Below are 18,641 nucleotides of genomic sequence, written 5' to 3' on the forward strand. Positions count from 1 at the left end.
GCGAGTGCCCTTCACATTTTAATCTAAAAATAGCTACATAGTTAATACAATCAATACACCCACAGCACTATCCTTTTTCATTATGTCATTTAGAGAAGGAAGGAAGGAAGGAAGGAAGGAAGGGAGTTAGTCTTGATCAGGGAGGGGTGTTCAAACTTCAGAAATCAACAATATAAATCAACTGGACTGACAGAAGAATCTAGCCCATTCAAACCGCACAATCTCTATTTTCAGCATATCTGCAATGTGTTGTAATATGCCACCGAAAAAAAAAAAAAACGGCTTTTGAACTGCAAAGGATGGATTGATTGAACTGAAATGTCATGTATGGAATTATGTGTGAGTGTTCGTCAGATGATGTCTGTTATTTCCACCCTTGGAAATGAAAGACCCTGTGTGAACACAAAACAGGCACACACAAACCCTTGCTTTTCTGTGTGGGATTGAGACCTCTCTTGTGGTTGGGGTCAGTTATAGAGTTTGAGAGGACATATTTGTGCTGGTTGTTTTCTTCGTAATTTTGGTTGGGGTAAAAGACCACTATAAGTGGTTATAATGCTATAATGCTGCTTATTGTGAGCCTGTCCAAGCAAGAAAATTGTACTATAATATCACAGTATCATTTTAATATCATGTTCTGTTCACTACAAATGGAATAATTACTGTGATTTTTTTGACACATGGCCGACAGACCTCTTAAATTACATTAGAGTAGTCTATACAATTCTATTATATTCTCGTTACATTTTCTAAATGGAACATTGATAAATATAAAATGAAATAAATTAATGGAAACATGTTTTTGGCTCAAAACCAGACACAATTTTGTATGCTTGTACCATCATCAACAGACTAATTTATGGATGGTTTACTGTACGTGTTTGGAGTTGTTCAAGATTCTCATATTTTTCTGGTGAGCACACACACATATTAGAGAGTTTGTGTGCTGTGAAATAGCTGTGGTAAGTACACACTAGACCGCTTGTGAGTTACAACTTGGTGCTGGCACTGATTCACATTCTGATTTATAGGTGCCAAAACGTCATTTGACAGCTATTTCCTGAACTTGTTTAGATTTCTTCACCCATCCAAGAACAAGCATCTACAGTATAGTACAGTCTTTGTGTAGTTGTGAGTTGCCCTCTGGATATGAAATGCCTTGTTCTTTTAATGTTTGAGTTCTTGTTAAAAAAACAAGATATCAATGTTTGAGAGTACATTTTGTTCAGGCATATGTCAGTGCAAGTGTGTGGTCTTCTACAAAACAATGTAGAAAGTGAAAGTGAATTCTATGCATGTTCTTACATTGATATATTTGCAGAAAGGTATCAGACAGTTTGCTGGTAAGCAGAGGCTCCGGAAGGTCTCGGAAATACTGCTTTAGCATGTCGGCCACGTCATAAGCTGATTGGCCCTCGTAGTTGACTCCGCCCCCACCAGCACCACATGATTCGTTCATTTGGCGAAGGGCTTGGATACGTGACTTCACCCCTGATTTCCTAAACAACCCCACCTGTAAAGAAAGATGGTTAGACATTTAGTATAAATTGTAAAAAAACACTTTGCAATTGCAGTTACGCCCAATTATGTTTTGAAGTTGCTACTGAAATGCAAAATGTCTTTAAATGCAGGCGCTTCAAATTATCTTCCCTTATTCATTTGAATGCTCTCTTTCACTTTCAAACTGACAGCTAAATAGATGGATTACCACTGTGACCGTGAATTTCCCAAATACAGGAAAGACATATTTAGGAAAACTCCCTACCACTTCTTACATAACATAAGTTATGAAGCCTGGAAATATCTAAAATTGTAACTATTATGTAACTTGCCAAGTAGTCTTCCTATCTGACACCAGAGAGAGAGTCCATAGATCACTTGCTTTCTCACAAACACCTTTGGAAAGGAATTTCAACCATGTGACTAACTGTGGTAATATGTAACTAGTGGATATATGGAACCAGGACATTCAGGCATATTTTGCTACATGCAAACCTAGACAGAGAGTGTTGAACTCAAGTATGTGGTGAGAAAACAACAGATGTATTGTGCTTAAATATGGCCTTGTTGCATGTAGCAACACAACAGGGGATATACAACTAAACAGCTGTTCAAATAGGGATCATATAACTAGGTTATGACCTTGACCAGACATTATTTTTCTCTTTGCAGCTTTTTAATAACAAATATTTAGACTGTTGTTTTTCTACAGAGGACTGTATATACCACTGAACAAACCAAAGTTGGGTATGCTATGACGTGTTTGTGAAACCTTCTGTAAGCTTTGAAGCATATGTTTGGACATGTGCGTACTTGCATATTTGCACGTCTGTCATCTCTCACCTGGTCGAGGCATTGGCTCCGTAGGTAACGCATGGCTTGCTGAATACTCTGAGGCAGGGGTTGTCCGCTCCTTTGAACTATCACCTGCAGTGGAACACCAAACACACTCCTGTCTTTATAGTCTCGAACCTTGATCCGCTTCATAAACTTGGGAACAGCCCTGTAAAGCACACAAAAATGTATATATAAATTCAAACTGACATTACAAAACTGACATTACAAACAGTGAAGTGCTGTTTTATCGTGCTACACAGATACTTAATAAAAGAAGCTTATAACCAAGTACTAATTTAAAGTAGTAATTTAAATGTCAATAAATGTCAGGTCATATCTCTATAATAGTACATTCATACCAAACAAAGGCAGATTTTAAAAAGTGTTCAGAGGCACACATGAGCAGCATGTGTCAACAGGATGCTGGTTTGCAAGTGTATAAGTGTGTAGATAATTGTGTATTTAATGGGAAAAGATCTAGAAGCTGGGGGGGGGGGGGCACTAAAAGCTGTTTCCACCTTTACAGACAAAAGGATAAACACTGTGACAGCAGACAATGGCTCTGAGCAGTAGAAGGGATATAATGGAACAAACATGTGGACGTCTATGTGGCAGGTTGTTTTTGTCTGTGCATTTGTAAGTGTGTATGTCTCTTAGGTGCTGAATTGCAGGTTTGTCACTATCATGATGTATGATGGTTTCACACACTGAAATATCTTATTTTATATGTAGTGATGTGCAAGTGTGTGTAAGTGAACACTAATAACAGGAACAGATAATTTACCAAACTGCAAAGCCACAGCAACGCCAAACCCCAATGAGCAAGGAAAGCAGACAGACAGACAGACAGGCAGGCAGGCAGGCAGACAGACAGGCAGACAGACAGACAGACAGACAGACAGACAGACAGACAGACAGACAGACAGACAGACAGACAGACAGACAGACAGACAGACAGACAGACAGACAGACAGATAGATAGATAGATAGATAGATAGATAGATAGATAGATAGATAGATAGATAGATAGATAGATAGATAGATAGATAGATAGATAGATAGATAGATAGATAGATCTGTGTCCTCACCAGCTGAAGCCAAGCTTGTTGGTGGGTGTGTATCTCTCCAGTAGAGCAGTGAGTTTGAGCAGGCTGTATTTCTGGAGGAGGTTCATCTGCAAAACTGACTGACATCCAACTTGTAGCACTCTTGACGACAGACTTGGCCTGTGGGAGATCTGGAAACTTGGCCAGCGCAGTTTCTGAGGTCTGTAACATAAACATTCACACAAAAGTTACACCTAACCAAGCTCAAGCAATCACAAAATGTTCAAAACATAGACATTATAGACAAATATAAATTAGTGTTTATAAACTGCAAGTCATAAACCTCACAGAATTTATTATGGTAACACAACATTCACTCTCACAAGTACACCGAAAAAGTACCTTGACTTACACATATTGTGTATACACACATAAACACAAGTTAAAGGATCAGCTGTAGATAACAGAGATTAATCAAGGCCTCTATCACCAGGTGGGGGGTTAGAATTCCTGTGGTACATTCCACTAGGATTCTGTATCCTTCAAGTCCCTTGTTATGTAAGGAGAGCCGTTCTGACATGCTCTCTCCCTCCCTTTCCCTTAATTCAGCGTGCTTTATTGCCATGATAGTTTTCCATAGAGTTTTGCCAAAGCTCTAAATTACTACATGATTGGTTTTGGTAGAACCGCCAATAAGAAAACATAAGAAATATCTGTCTCATAGATTACTCAGTGTGTGTAAGAGTTTCACCTGTTGGCTCGTGTAAGTGATGCTCCCACACCAGAGTCACATCTTTCACGTGAGCTGAGTGTCTCATCCCTTTCTGCTAGCGGGTTTCCAGTGCTGTCCTGGTCACTGCCATTCTCTGTCTCTTCTAAGTGGTTCTGCAGTGGGGATGATGGACAAGGAGATGCAGAATCAAGGGCTGAATCTGAATCCCCTTCCTCTTCCTCTTCATCCTCTTCTTCCCCAGTTCCTGTTTCTGACCAGGCATTGACCAGTTGCTGCAGGCCACTGACTCGCTCCAACACGTCCTCAAGTTTTGGCTCATCCTCTCCTTCTGCTTCGTCTTCATCATCTCCCACTTCTGAGAAAGGAACATTATCATAGACACTCAATCGACTGTCTAGTGAGGTGGCAGAGCCCCTCCGGGGTGGGCGCCGGCTTAAGTTGTTGTCGCCACTACGATAGGATCCTCCATCTGCAAGTGCTTTAGGAAAAGTGCCAGGCTTGTGGCCTTCAGGCAAATAAAAGAAGATTACACCTCCTTCCTCTTCTCGACTCTCTTCTTCCTCTATCTGTCTATTATCTGAACTCTGACGGTTGCGTCGATTGTTCTCTGCAGTTGAGCTGGGCTCCATCCTTTTACTTTGGGTCTGGGGGTTCTGCTTTTCTTCTTGGTCTACCGAAGGTTGCAGCACAACAAAATTAAATGGGTCGAAGCCTTCCAGGTACATACCACCTCTCTTGGTGGACCCAGCTGCTGTGCTGTGACTACGTGCTCTTGAGACCGGACTGGGCGTACTTACAGCACTCCCACTGCTGGCCTCTGACTGGCTACTCCCTGCACTCCCACTGCTTGTCTGCGTTGAATAGGAGATGTTTCGGTTTGCATTACGATCCAGAGTTGCAATGTCCACACAGTTGAGGCGTCGAAGTTTGTCTTCGTCAAGACCCTCTTTCAGCACTGGCCCACTGATCTCAAGCCTGCCTTGCCCAGCTACACCCTTCTTCTTGCGCTTGGAGGCTGCATTGCTGCTGGTGCGTAGCCGCAAGCTTTCCATGCGCTTCAAGAAGCTCTTTGCTCTTGAACGTGTGCTTTTTTCAGCGCCACTACTTATCAAGCTTGGTTTTAGATCAAATGCAAAGCTACCGCGTTCCAGCGGCGATGGAAGCCCATCAGACAGGGAGTCTTCATTGGCGCCCGACGTTCCAGAGGAGCAAACACTAGCAACTGAGCTCGCCCTGGTTGTGGTGGCTGTGTTAACATTGGAGATGGTTGTTGCAGGACTGGATGGTACGGTGGTACTCAGGGACCCACCTCGACCTCCACTACCAGCGCTGTGCAGAGAACCCACCTCTGGCTGCTCACTAAGATCCGTTAAAATGCTCTCAGCACTAGCATTAACTCCTTCCTTTAGAAGGGGTCCTCTGGCAAAACGCTCATCTTGGGAAAGGAAGGGAGTGAAGGGGCCAGTATCTCCAGCTGGAGGGGAGAATACATCCAGGTCCAGCTGGTCCAGACGAGACCAACGCTTGCTGTCACGCTGGAAAGTCCAACGGCCACTTATGGCACACGGCTCATCCTCATCAGAGTCCTCACTCTGAAATAATATGGAAGAGAGTTAAAGCGACATATTAAAATCATTAACATTAATGACATTAGTGTTATTGTCACATTTGTAAAAGTAAAGACAAGTACTATGAACCTAAATCAGAGAGCCTTTCTTACTGCAGGAAGTGATTTGGTGTCACAATTGGATCTTTTATTCCCTTAATTCTTTTGAGGTATCATTTTGCTCACTCTAACAAGCCTCTTGGGCTTGATAAGGTGTCATATGCATGAAACCAGTGTCCACTAAAGGAAAAAGATTGCATTGTGGTGGGCTTAGTCATGTCAGAGCACAGTCACATGTTCACCATTCCCCCTCTCTGCTTTACTCGGGTTAATCTATCTCCTCCCTAAGGGTGGTAGGGATGGAAGAAAGGGGGTGGTGGACACAAAATTCCAGGCCAGCTCTCAGGGTTCACACCCCAGCCTGAGAGGGCATGTCTGGTCCCATCCCCCATCAATGCAATCACTTCAAGCAAGCCTGAAGAACCATGTATCCTGTGATGTGAATCCTGGACAAAGGGGTTGGATGGGAGGTGAACATATTTTAGAGCTACATGTATGTGTCCTGCAAAGCATGAACTCTATCATCAATCAATCTGTTAAAATAGTCTTCCAAGAGAGATTAAGGAGTTAATTTAGTGGATTCTGGAATATAGAACTAGTGGATAAGTTAACACCCCTGGTTGAGTTAGTGGATCTCAGTTTAGCTGTAGAACAGACTTGCTGTAGATCAGACTAGAACAGTCCTGGAGCCCTAACTAATCAGCAAAAGCAAAACTAGTTGGCCGGTTAACAGGGGGTCGTGGGATCCAGAGGTGTCTCCTTCACGGTTCATAATAACGGAGGCAACGAAAGTTCGTAAAACTTGGGTTGTTATTTTATAGTCCCTGAGGGCAAGCCTTTGATCAGAAGGAACGAAGACCTGGTGTGCAACGTTCCTTCACTGGCCACCAGAAAATCCGCTATTAATTCAAAAAGACTGTTTTCACTTTAAAATAAGCTGCATGGACAGGAAGATGAGGAACAGAGGAGGACCCTACAGAGGCCACCTGAACAGATCAATGCATTCCAGGGATGGTTTCTGCTTGTATGTTTGAAAAAGGCAGATCACTTCCTCAAGTCATCTCCTGACCTCTACCTCTGACTCCATCAACACAAGATGACACTAAAGGGTCATCAGCTTTCTTAACAGGACGCACACTTGACAAGGCTGCCATTGTTCAGACTTACAAATGTTAAGAGCAGAAAAAGAAGCTGCAGTCAGACATGACGGTTATCTTCCTAAGCTCCCTGTTGTGATTGCATAGTTGGATTGTTTGTTGTTGCATTCTCGACCTGCATGTAGTTTGAGTCACTGCTTTGGGGCAGTCTTAGACTATACACACTCACTCTTAAACCACACTGACAGAGTGACCAACAACCGAAGGCAGATTGTGCATTTTCTTCCTTTTACGGTATGGAGGGGGGTTTTAGGATGTATGGTGAGAAAACATGACAAACAGGAGCAAAGGAAATCATAAGGAGAGGAGCTAACGAAAGCCCTCCATTTGGACATAAAAGCCATTCAGACTGCCCTTGAGACATTCTTTATAATTAACTGACACAAAAAGCAAACATGAGTTACATACATTTAGGATCTTTGACTGGACAAAAGAAAGTAAGAGGGTGGCAAGTGAAATGATTTAACAAAATAAAGAGAAAGGGATTTCTGACAAGACACTTACTCTCTTTCTTTGAGGGGTGATCTCTAATCTCATAAGAGCGCACTTGTTTAGGGTGTTCAGTCTCCTGCAATACACACACACATACAGATTAATGAGTGAAACTGTGACAGTCTTTTAAGCAGATACCTTGAAAAGAACCATGGGGTTGCAAACAAAGGCTAAATCCAGTCATTAGCCTACAAACAGATTTTGCCAGAGTCAAAACTGTGGACAGAGACAGAAAGAGAGGAGGGGGCAGAGAGGGGTAAGCAAGAGATAGAGATACAGACTGAGATAGAAAAACATGAGAAGAGGATGAGAGAGGTGGGAGCCAAGCCCGATAATGAGCTGCTGAGGGATAAACTTCAGATTAAGGAGGAAGACAGACGGACAGAGAATTAAAAAGGAAGAAAGAAAAAAGGAGGTAGAAATCTGGAGTGGCGACAACAATACAACAAAAGAGATGGAAAGCTTATCCCAGAAGCCACCTGGTTGGTGTCATGTGACCCTGAGTTAGGGGGGAATGTGTGTTTGTCTGCATTGGGGGGCTGGCACCAGAAAATGGCCTCCAGATGTCTGTGAGCTCCAGCTGGTCTCTGATGGACCATTCTTGGAGTGAAGACACTAAGTCCTGCACTTTCTCTTTCTTTCTTTAAATTATTCTAAGATGAGTCAGTTTATATATAGAACTGAACTCTGCAAATGATAAAAATCAGCTCATTATTAAAGCCTGACAAAGTAAAAAAAAACATGTTTAAAATTGATTTTTGTCTAGATTAAAATTAAAATGTTTAGATTTTTTTTCTAGTCACATTGTATCATAAACAGTTTTAGAGCCATGGGAATGGGAAAATTGGGAAAAAAATGTGTCTATAAATGAGCTAAATATGACAAAATAATCCTTTGGGTAAATGTGTGTCTCACCTGCACAAGGCTTCTATAGCATCTTGATCCAAGAAGTCATGATCTCTGGTAACTGATGAAATCTCAATCGGAAACCGACCATCTGAAAGAGAAAGAGAAAACTGAAATGAATTAAAAATACATTTAATTTAAAAAGGATGGAGACCCAATCAACAGACTGAAGTGTATGTATGTAAGGGGGGTGTTGGCAGCAAATGGAATGTGTGCCTGCCCTCTATTCCCCCCCACACACACGCGCACACACACACGCACACACGCGCACACACACAAACACACACACACACACACACACACACACACACACACACACACACACACACACACACACACACACACACACACACACACACACACACACACACACACACAAACCTCCCCTCCTCCAGTGTTGAAAAGGTAGAGGAAGTACATCTTAGCCAGCCAAACAAACACAGCTGCAATACTGCAGCGCTCAACAGTGGGAGGTGTGTGTGTGTGTGTAGGAAGGGGGTGTTGGAATCACAATAGGTGCTCAGCAACCCTCAGAGAGCCCAGACTGTCGTTATTACCTAAGTTTTTAATAATCATTAATTTCATTTTTTTGGGAAACTTTTCAAGACCAAACAACTTGAATGTACGTGAGTCTGTACAAGTGAGAAAGTGATACATAATTATTTTATTGTCTTTCTGAAGACCTTTTCCTAACTGTACTGGCTCTCTTATCTATAGTGGGGCAATCATGACAGTTGGTCACACACTTCAGATTTCTGAAACCGATAACATGCCTCTCTCATGGCACAATGGCAGGAGTCAGTAGGTCAAAAGTGTGCGATGTTGGACACCTGAGGTGTGGCGTTATCTGACATACTGTATGTATGTTCCTGTATGAGTTTTTTTGTATGAGCAAGAACATTTTGGAGTGCTGAAGTCAACGGTAAATTGTGATGCTGATCACATTTTCAATTTTACAGAGTAAAAATTCCCACTCAAAGAAGAATATTATGACGATTAAGACATCACTGGATCTATTTAGCCTTTTGCCACTTTATTGGGAGGATAGGAAATGATAGGGAGAAGATGGGGGAACTGGAATAGGAAATGGCATGATGAGCATGTGCACTAAACACTAGTAAAAGTCTCTAACGAAAACCACAATTTTAGACAAATGCATGCTACCAAGGCATAACTGGCCACTGTAACGCAATGTCCTTTAGTTAGGAATGGGTGATGTTGGAAAGTCAAGGGTCCCACCTTCATAAAGCTGAGCATACTGTGGAAAACCTGCAGCCCTCAGCCATGTACATGCCTCCTTCGCCTCTATTTCTGTAAGAGAGAGAAAGAGATTGACATTTAAAATTCATGAAAACATTAAGCAGAAACATAATGAAGAAGCATTCATAACCATCTTTTGAAAGGAAAGACTCTCGCTGAGTGCTGGTTATCTTGACTTTTCAACTTGGCGCTATAGTGTAATGTTTGAGACAGCACTGCTAATTGGCCGTCCAAAGCAGTCAGAACTGTTGTTGAGGCGGCGGAGAAGTGCCACATCCCTGTCCATTAACTGTGAACGGCCCTTTAGATACCACATGCCAAATGGCAAACACCACTGAAAGCACCTTGACTCCTTCTGGGGGCCTGTTTCACACAGTGAGGTGTCAGAATTAGGAACTTAACTGTGATTCTGTCACTAGAGACGATATTTTTCTTAGCAACACTCGCACCATGTAAATACTTGCTTAAGAATGCATATATGAAATCAAGATGTGGTATAAAATTACAAAACCAGTGTTTGAAAGCTTTTCAATAGTCCCAGAAAGTTAATGTCAAGTTTTTTTATGTGTGTGTGTTTATCGGACTATGTGATGGTGAATGGGCAGATAAGGATCTCAAAGATTGCTGAACTGAACTCAAGCAGGCATGACGCAGGAACTGGCGAGTTACTGAGATCGCAATCATTCCTGATAACCATTGTGCCCTTGAGCAAGGCACTTAACCTCAGGCTGCTCCAGGGGGATTATCACTGTGGTGGTTAATGGACTTTTTGGGGGGGGGGGGGGATAAAAAGCATCTAAACTCTTTTGTATTTGTGTAAAAGTTCTACATAAACCTCTACACAGACATAGTTTTACTTTAGCACCCTCTAAAGGTTTAACACAGCTAATGCGTCTCTGTGCTGGCCATGCTGTGGTCTATCACAAGCACAATCTACACAATCACAGATCACAATAGGTCGTAATCAGCTGAGAGGGACCTCTCGCTTTTCTCGACGGCTAATTGCGCACATTCCAGACTCTAAAATTCTAATTATTGTAATTGCAATGACTGCAAAGATGCCGTGCAAAATTAAAAGACCACCTGAGATAGGTTCCCCATCATTTCAACAGAAAGAAAAAAAGGCCAGGGATTAGGAGGGGCAAAGGAAAAGAGACGTGAGAGAAAGCCGTGTGTAAAAAGACACTGCCGACTTTGCCCAGAGGAAAGGACACAGACTCTGTCTCTACTAGCGGGGATACGTGACTCCCCACTCGAACGAGCGTGAGAGTGACGGCACGCATGACAACAACAAAGGCACGCGATAAGGGAGGTCCTCTGCCGGCGGAGAGAGAAGAATAAAGCAGGAGAGAGAGGAGTATTTCAAAACGTGCTTTGACATCAAGAATGGCATGGTGAAAATAACTGCACACATGCAACTGAATCTCGAATCTCAAGAATCCACATGCACATGGCGGGATTCCTTTCAAGCAACTGACAGAATTTTGCCCGAAAGCGCTTTTTAGGAGTTCGTGAACTTTGAAGAATTTCCTACACTTAAAATAATGACATACTTTTCTGGTATGGTCTGTAATGAGCGCCGTGGCTTCCTGTGTAAGTGTGTGTATAGATATGTGTGTGTTTGCACTGGCTAGGCACCACTTAAGACCATCCAGCTGCAAGAATGTTAGAGGACTGTATGCATTTAAATGTAAATGATGAAGAGACACACAAACACACACAGGCTCCACAGCAGTGTCTCACAGACTGACTTTTCCTTTCATCAGCAAAGTGCCCACCCCCCGACGCCCGCCTGGTCACAATGGGCCGCTATCACACAGGTGCCTGTCTGACACCAACGGTAAATAAGGCTTTCTTAACTGAGATGGCATCACAAAAAATCATGCAGAGACATATGAGATTACTGGGGTCTTTTCTCAGGAGAACTGTCTAAGACAGTGTTTCCCATCCATGTCCCTGAAGGCATCCCAACACTACACATTTTCAAACTCTTTCTACTCAAATACATCTTAATCAACTTATCAGCTCATTAGTAGAGAATCCAAGACCTGAAATGGATAGGCCAGATAGGGGAAACATCCAAAATGTGTTCTGTTGCAGTCCCTCCAGGAACAGGGTTGGAAACACTGGTGTAAAGTTACAGTAACATTTATCATTGCTCAGCGAAATTGTGTGGGCAAAGTCAAGTCAATCCCATTGGATTCCAAATGATCAGGAGCTTCGCGTGAGGGTGAAAACAGTTCACCACTCAGAAATTGCTTGTGCATAAGATGATCACTTGAGTTCACTGCATTCACCAACAGAAAGCTGCTTGGTTTGAAAGTGACTTCCGTGTGAGAAGTGCTTTATACATCTTTACTCTATACTGACAGTGGACAATAAATGTTTTTGCCTCATAAATTCTGCTGACATTTGCTAATGTGACTGCACCTGAAAAGGGAAACATCACTCTTCGTTTAATCTATATAAGAAACAATTGAGATATTAAAGACATCTGATTGGAGACTTTTCTTTCCTGTGGGTAAACTCACTAAGCGCAGTACAGGAGACATTCATCACAGCTGTACACCCAAAACACACTCAAACATGCTGTCTTTATGAAGATAAATAAGTATAAACACACTTGAGAAGTTGTTTCACACTCTCTCACACTAATGGATGTCACGTAGATGAGCACAGGCTGTTGACACACTGTTTTTTTGCCATCTCAGCACTCAAAGCAGTACACACATCCACTCTTAATTTTCGAATATGGGATGCAAGCTTAAAGTTTTTTTGTTTGTGTACGCACGTCGCATCCTGTGCTCTCCCCGCAAGTCTGTGTGGATCCCCACGCCAGGCGGCGACCACACTTCCCTTGCCTTTCCGAGGCCGACGGGAAGCCAATAAGAGTGGCTCATTCCACAGTTGCCATGGTCACTTTGGAGGACACACCTCCTTTTGTTCAAGGCCAGATAATGGAGGCCTTCAGCGCCAACACAAACACAGAGAATGCCTTACATCCTGTAACACAAACATGGAATGTCGAACGTTCGACCTCAGAGAAAATGAGAAATAGGTTGAACCTCCCCAGTAAAGTAAACAGCCTTTGATTCTTTCTTGATTGTAAAGTAGATGCATTTATATTTAAAGGAAACTATATTTCAGATACAAACACATCAGATTGAGCAACTGAACTAACATTGTGTTGAGAGCCAGACTGACGTCAGTATTACTTCATAGAGTTGGATGTTCTAACATTTTTTTTCCTCTTAATATGACGCACAGTATTCCGAGCCAAGAAAAAAAAAAAAAAAAAAAGTAAGGTCTACATGCCATTATTTCATAGATGTGAAGTGTTATGCAGTTTATGGGTCACTTGAATTGGTTTAGTACCTGTTTAATAACATATAAATAGTGATGATGGAAAAAAAAAAGACATAATCAAGAATCCAAGTTAAAATAGCCTAGTGGTTGACCGTTCAGGGCCGAGTTGCTGATGGTCAAATCTAGAACTCATGAAGGGTGATGGTCAATATAATGCCGATATATATATACAAATAAGTTATACAGAAATTTCATGAATTGACATGAACACTTATCTTACACAATATTTACTGGAGTAAAACAATATAATTCATTAAAAACGCTGTTGGAAGATTATGGTAGAACAAAAATCTTGCTGAATTGGATGCTTTTTCCTTCCCATAATTTTCTCTGAAAATCATGTTCTTTCATCAAATAGTTTTGATTTAGTGTTTTAAAACAGTGCAGTTAAAAAGGAGCCAACAGTCATCACCGCCCCCTCCTATCTCTTTTCCTCTCTCTTCATCAGCCTTAATCTACAATCCATCTGTTTCATATCTTGGTGCCAGCCACCTAGTGGATGCATGACCTGCGACCTCTTCAACGCCATGGTGACTGGATTCAAGCACACAGGATGTCTAGGCGGTATCTGTCACAGAAATGTGCCTTTGTGCATTCTCCTTTTATCAAAGCATACAATATTCCCTCCACCTAATGCTTCCGTTTTTATCTAGTGATGAAAGTTTTGATATATGTTGATTAGAGAGGAGGAAAAAAAGAGATAGACAAGACAGAAGACAAAGAGGCAAACTACAGCCTCCAGACCTGGAGAAAGACAGACAGACGTAATCTCTTGGGATAATGTCCTATGAACCCGGCTAAAGTTGAATTCCTGCTAGCTGGACCTTTTTTGGCCGCTTCTAAAATTACCCTTCCTCCTCCCTTTCTTCTTCCTCCTCTCTTCTCTCTCCTCCTCGTCCTCTTTTTCCTGTCACAGGAAGTTCTCACAATCGCTGGCCGATGGTTCCTCAGCATGGGAGGGAGGAGGTGGAACCTGTGTGAATGCATGTGTGTGCTTAAGAAAGTTTGTGCTGACAGACTTCTCTACTATGGAACCAGAAACCAACACTCTTAAAGATAAAGTTTCCAAAAGGGGGTTTACGCAGCAATACCATAGCAGAAGCATTTTGGGTTCCCCAATAACCTTTAAGTGGTCAGTTCTTAAAATAACCATTTTTTCTTAATGTGAAGAGCATTTAAACACAAAGAGCTCTTTTCCACTGTAAAGAACCTTTTGTGTAATGGACAGGTGCCATGGATGCTAAATGTTCTTCACTATCAATGACAATACATTTTTAGAGTGAACCTAAATTAAATGTCATAGCCTGGTTTCAAGTGTATGTGGGTTCCTTTTTAAGGCTTTTTGAAGCTGTGCTATTCTAGTTAAAGAGTCCCAGTTGCAAATGAACAGCACACAAACATCAACATCTGTCTTTGAGCAGAGCTAGAAGGAATTTTATCAACGATTCATGTGACCTGATGTCCTACTCGCTAAACTCCCTCCAAGACACTAAGCTCTTTATCTTTCATCTTTTCACACATACACTTTAAATCTGCAGATCAAGAGCAGTCATACATCATTTGTTGAGGATCACGCATATCATATTTTGGCATGGCCTTATACAGACATATGGGGGCGAGAGTGAGAGTCAGGTAGCTCTGAAAATGAGAAGACCCCCTCCATCTGGTCACAAACACAGGGGATCATGATCATCGTAGGGTTACACCATTCTCACAGTCACTCAACACCACTATCCCAGCCACCTACACACACTTTGCCAGATGGGTCCATTTATGCCTGTCTTGGACTTTCTGACAGATTTAAGCATTAGCTATCACTGACCTAGAGCCAGCTTGGCCAGGTCTGGTGACTGGACACTTTGTGCAACGCAAGGCTGATCTCAGGTCAGATGATTAGATACGCTTAATGATATGTCACCCTATCCATTTCATCTATGATCAAAAGATTACTTAAAGTGGTGAAGAAAGAAAGACCCTCATCTAATACCACAGAGGGCTTCTTACATACCAACTTATTATTTAACTTTAAAGACTAAAACTAAGCAATCAGACAAATAAATGAGATTTGAGACTGAAAATCTGCCTACACTTCTAGAATGCTTTTATATAAAAGTTTCAATGGATTTGGAGCCATGCAGAGTGTTTTAGAATGTGTGTATGAGTTTCAAGGCTTTTTACTTATGTGAGTCCATTATGCTGACCAAAACCATGACCTTAGATTATGGGGTGGTGCATGTATATCTTCAAAGTGACATGTTTTAAGCATGACATTCTTTCCTTTGGCTCCTCGCTGACCTGCTTACTGCCTTATCATCTGAAGTTAACATGACCCCAAGTTTATCAACCTCTGCTTAGATAAAAAACAACAACAAAAAAAAAAAAACCTTGGAACCTCCTACAACAACATAATATTAAGTGTACACTAGTAAACTAGCTAATCATGTTTTTAATTTTTTAAATAATGTCGATTGATTTAGTTTAGTTAGATTTAGATATATTTGTGGCGTGTACATTTATAATTAAAGAGATAATGTCGTTGTTTTTTTTTTTTTTTAAATATATTTTAAAAATTATATATATATATTTTTTATATTGTCAGTCCCATACTGTTCATAACAGAAAACACTCAAGCAGCGCACTGTTGCTGTGGTTACCTCCTCATGTGATCTCGACTTCTGTCAGTGTCTATTCAGCTCATTCTGTCTAGCTTTTAATCTAACTTTTTTTTTTTTTTTTGGCTACTAAAGCACTTTTTCAAAACACCATTATGATTTCAAAGTAAAAATACATATTGCTAGGACAGCCACCCATCAAGACAAGAATGCACTAGTGCGCCTTCAGAATCAGAGGACCACAGCGCACTTTACGCGCTCTTTGGCAATGGCAGATTTGAGCAAATCCTCCCCCAAGTCTCTGCATGAATGAGAGCGTAGACCAACACTGACGAAACACTCTTATCTCCGAACTATCTGAAATCAACGTAAAACCAATGGTTTCAGGGAGCGCGAGGGGAGATTACAGCCTGGAGCGTGAAACCCATCAAACGCACCACCCAAATAATTGCAACTCAAAACTTTAGGACAAAAAGAAAATCTGCAGCGGAATAACTAAGAGAATGAATGAAAGAGCACTACAATCATTCCATATTTATTAACATAGGCTATATACGTTATCCACTTCTATATCTTAAGATCGTATCTGACAACAAATGTGTGTTATTTCTATTATAAATGGCCCCTAAAATGACAACCATTACAAATACGTTTTGCGCATTTATTTATGATGTCCATAATTATATTGTTGGACGTTAATGCTGAAATATTATAACTGTCCCAATGGTTCAGTAGTGACTGCTTGCAACCTTTCTGTGACCAGCCACAGGTCCAAAACAAGTTTCCAAAGAGACATATCATAGTTGCACGTAAATAATAGGCCACATAAGCATTTCAATGCAATAGCTGATATACTGTAGTATATATATATATATATATATATATATATATATATATATATATATATATATATATATATATATATATATATATATATATGATATGTAATAAAAGTAGCTCTTAAAAATGATATGATAATTACAGTTTTTATATATATATATATATATATATATATATATATATATATATATATATATATATATATATATATATATATATATATATATATATATGATGTCCATTATGGACAGTGGTTTTAAAAGAAGTGGCAGGCCTATACTAATGCAAAACTGCTTGATTTACATTTAAAAAAAAATCAAGCAGTTTTGCATTAGTATAGGTCTACCACTTCTATTAAAACCACAGACCAATGGACATCATATTAAAAAAAGAACTGTAATAAATATAGCCATTACAAATTATATGACTTGTCTAATCAATGTCATCTAGATTCACTTCAAGTCAGCTAGTAAAAGGCTTATTTCTGTCGTTTGAGTATCATACGGCATTCATAGCAGCATCTAATCTAATAATCGATTTTGATTTAGGCTAGGTACCACCAAATGACAAAAAAAAAATAAAAAAATAAAAAGTGATTCATTGGAATTAGCACTGCGTCTAAAGACTCAACTCTTTAGACTCAACAGAGAGACAAGTTAGAAAGAGTTACAGTTAATTAAGGTATAAAGTTATTAGTAAACATAAGTATGCCTACTTACGAGTAAGGATCATGTTGTGTTTTCTATAAATCGCGAGTGTCCCGTTGCGATATGCTTCAGGAGTCCTCTTCGTCTTCGTTTTATTCCAACATTACAGCGAAGCTCGCATGTATTCCAATAGCCTGAAGTGAATTCGCAAATTCTATAATAATAAATAATACTAATAAAAAAAGTTCCTCTGAACTAAATAACGTTTATAGAAGGTCCAAAGACCAAAGAGCAAAAAGTAAATCCATGACTTATTTCCTTTCCTGTCTGCCCAGGGCACAAAAAATTTCCTCAGAGAGCTGTGTTTGAAACGCCTGTGAACGGACTTGTCCGCGTGTGAATGTGAATGAACAGACTGATTCACTGTTTAGGAATGGGAGGACGGAGAACGCTCCACCCCCCCGCCCAGGACAGCCTCAGGTGGGCTTTCGCTGTTCTAGACGGGGAGGTGGAGCTATCATTCAATTGCCAAAGCCTACTTTATTGGCATGTTTATAGCCTATGCACACAATAAAATAGTGACAGGAAAATAATAATAAAAAGTAGAAATGTTAATAATAATGCTAAGTAAATTATACACATTACAAGACATGAAATATATTTTTAAATACAGCAACCGAATGATTTTCATGACGTTTGCTGAATGAGCCTAACCGTTCCCACTGATGCAAAGCGGTTAGGCTACAAAAAGTGAAATTGTATTGTATTTATTTATTTAGGATTTAGGATTAACATTAAGTCCAGCTACTTTTAAATGGATTAAGCATACCTGCACGCAGCCGGGCTTACGTCCGATTAATAAATTACAGTTATTAAATTGTTAATTCATACCAAATTAATTAGGATACATAAAAATAACGATAAACACCACTGCGCGCTATTAATTAATTCGCACTCTTCTTAATGTCTGCTAAAAAATATTTTTAATTTACTGGTCTACTCATTGCCTGTCTTTAATCTAAAAATGTCCTCTCTCCATCTCTTTCTCTTTTTTAAAAGCGAAATTCAAATCATCCAAAAGTGAGAGTGTGGGCTCGAATAGCCTGTTCATTTGGCTGAACGACATTGTTTTGTGCTTAACTACTTTAAACTGCAATTAGAACGGCGCGCCTTTAGCATATCATTAGAGATCTTCATTAAGGAGTGGGGCCGTTTGAAAGCCGCTATTGTGGTACGTGATGTTGTGAAAGGGGAAGACAATGAGTCCGTTCTGCTATGGTAATTCCAACAAGCCCCATCAACAGGCGTCCCTGATTCTGGTCTCTTCCCGCACGCACGTACGCACGCACGCACGCACGCACGCTCATATGTGCTGCGGTGCAACAGTAGCTTTGCACAGTAAAGCAAGACTTTCTATTGTGTGAGGAGCTCTTATTGAGATCAAACAAGCTTAAGGTCCTCGATCTCTGATGCTTCCTGCTTTAGAAGTCAAAAGAAAGTCACGTTCACTTCCTTTTGTCGGTTCAATTAAAATTAAGATATAGAATGGAGACCTATTCATGTAAGCCAGAAGTAAGTA

General features: G+C 40.6%; 1 protein-coding gene across 3 annotated transcripts in view; it reads right to left on the reverse strand.

Annotated features, from left to right (window-relative positions):
- The window catches only part of dlc1 (DLC1 Rho GTPase activating protein), a 122,088-nt gene that overhangs the window by 7,376 nt on the left and 96,071 nt on the right, over positions 1-18,641 (reverse strand). For 2 of the 3 annotated variants that reach the window (XM_081362085.1, XM_081362086.1), the window contains 7 exons: positions 9,577-9,648; positions 8,347-8,428; positions 7,444-7,507; positions 4,135-5,708; positions 3,426-3,605; positions 2,344-2,503; positions 1,306-1,513 (listed from right to left, as the gene is read on the reverse strand). In XM_081362085.1, the coding sequence (XP_081218211.1) occupies positions 1,306-1,513; positions 2,344-2,503; positions 3,426-3,605; positions 4,135-5,708; positions 7,444-7,507; positions 8,347-8,428; positions 9,577-9,648 (2,340 nt within the window). Of the gene's footprint in view, positions 1-1,305; positions 1,514-2,343; positions 2,504-3,425; positions 3,606-4,134; positions 5,709-7,443; positions 7,508-8,346; positions 8,429-9,576; positions 9,649-17,134; positions 17,467-18,641 lie in introns of those variants that run through there. The other variant, XM_081362087.1, reaches the window with a different exon arrangement.

Source organism: Scardinius erythrophthalmus (genome assembly GCF_964197995.2).
Source record: "Scardinius erythrophthalmus genome assembly, chromosome: 3".
In the NCBI taxonomy this organism is placed as follows: Eukaryota; Metazoa; Chordata; class Actinopteri; order Cypriniformes; family Leuciscidae; genus Scardinius; species Scardinius erythrophthalmus.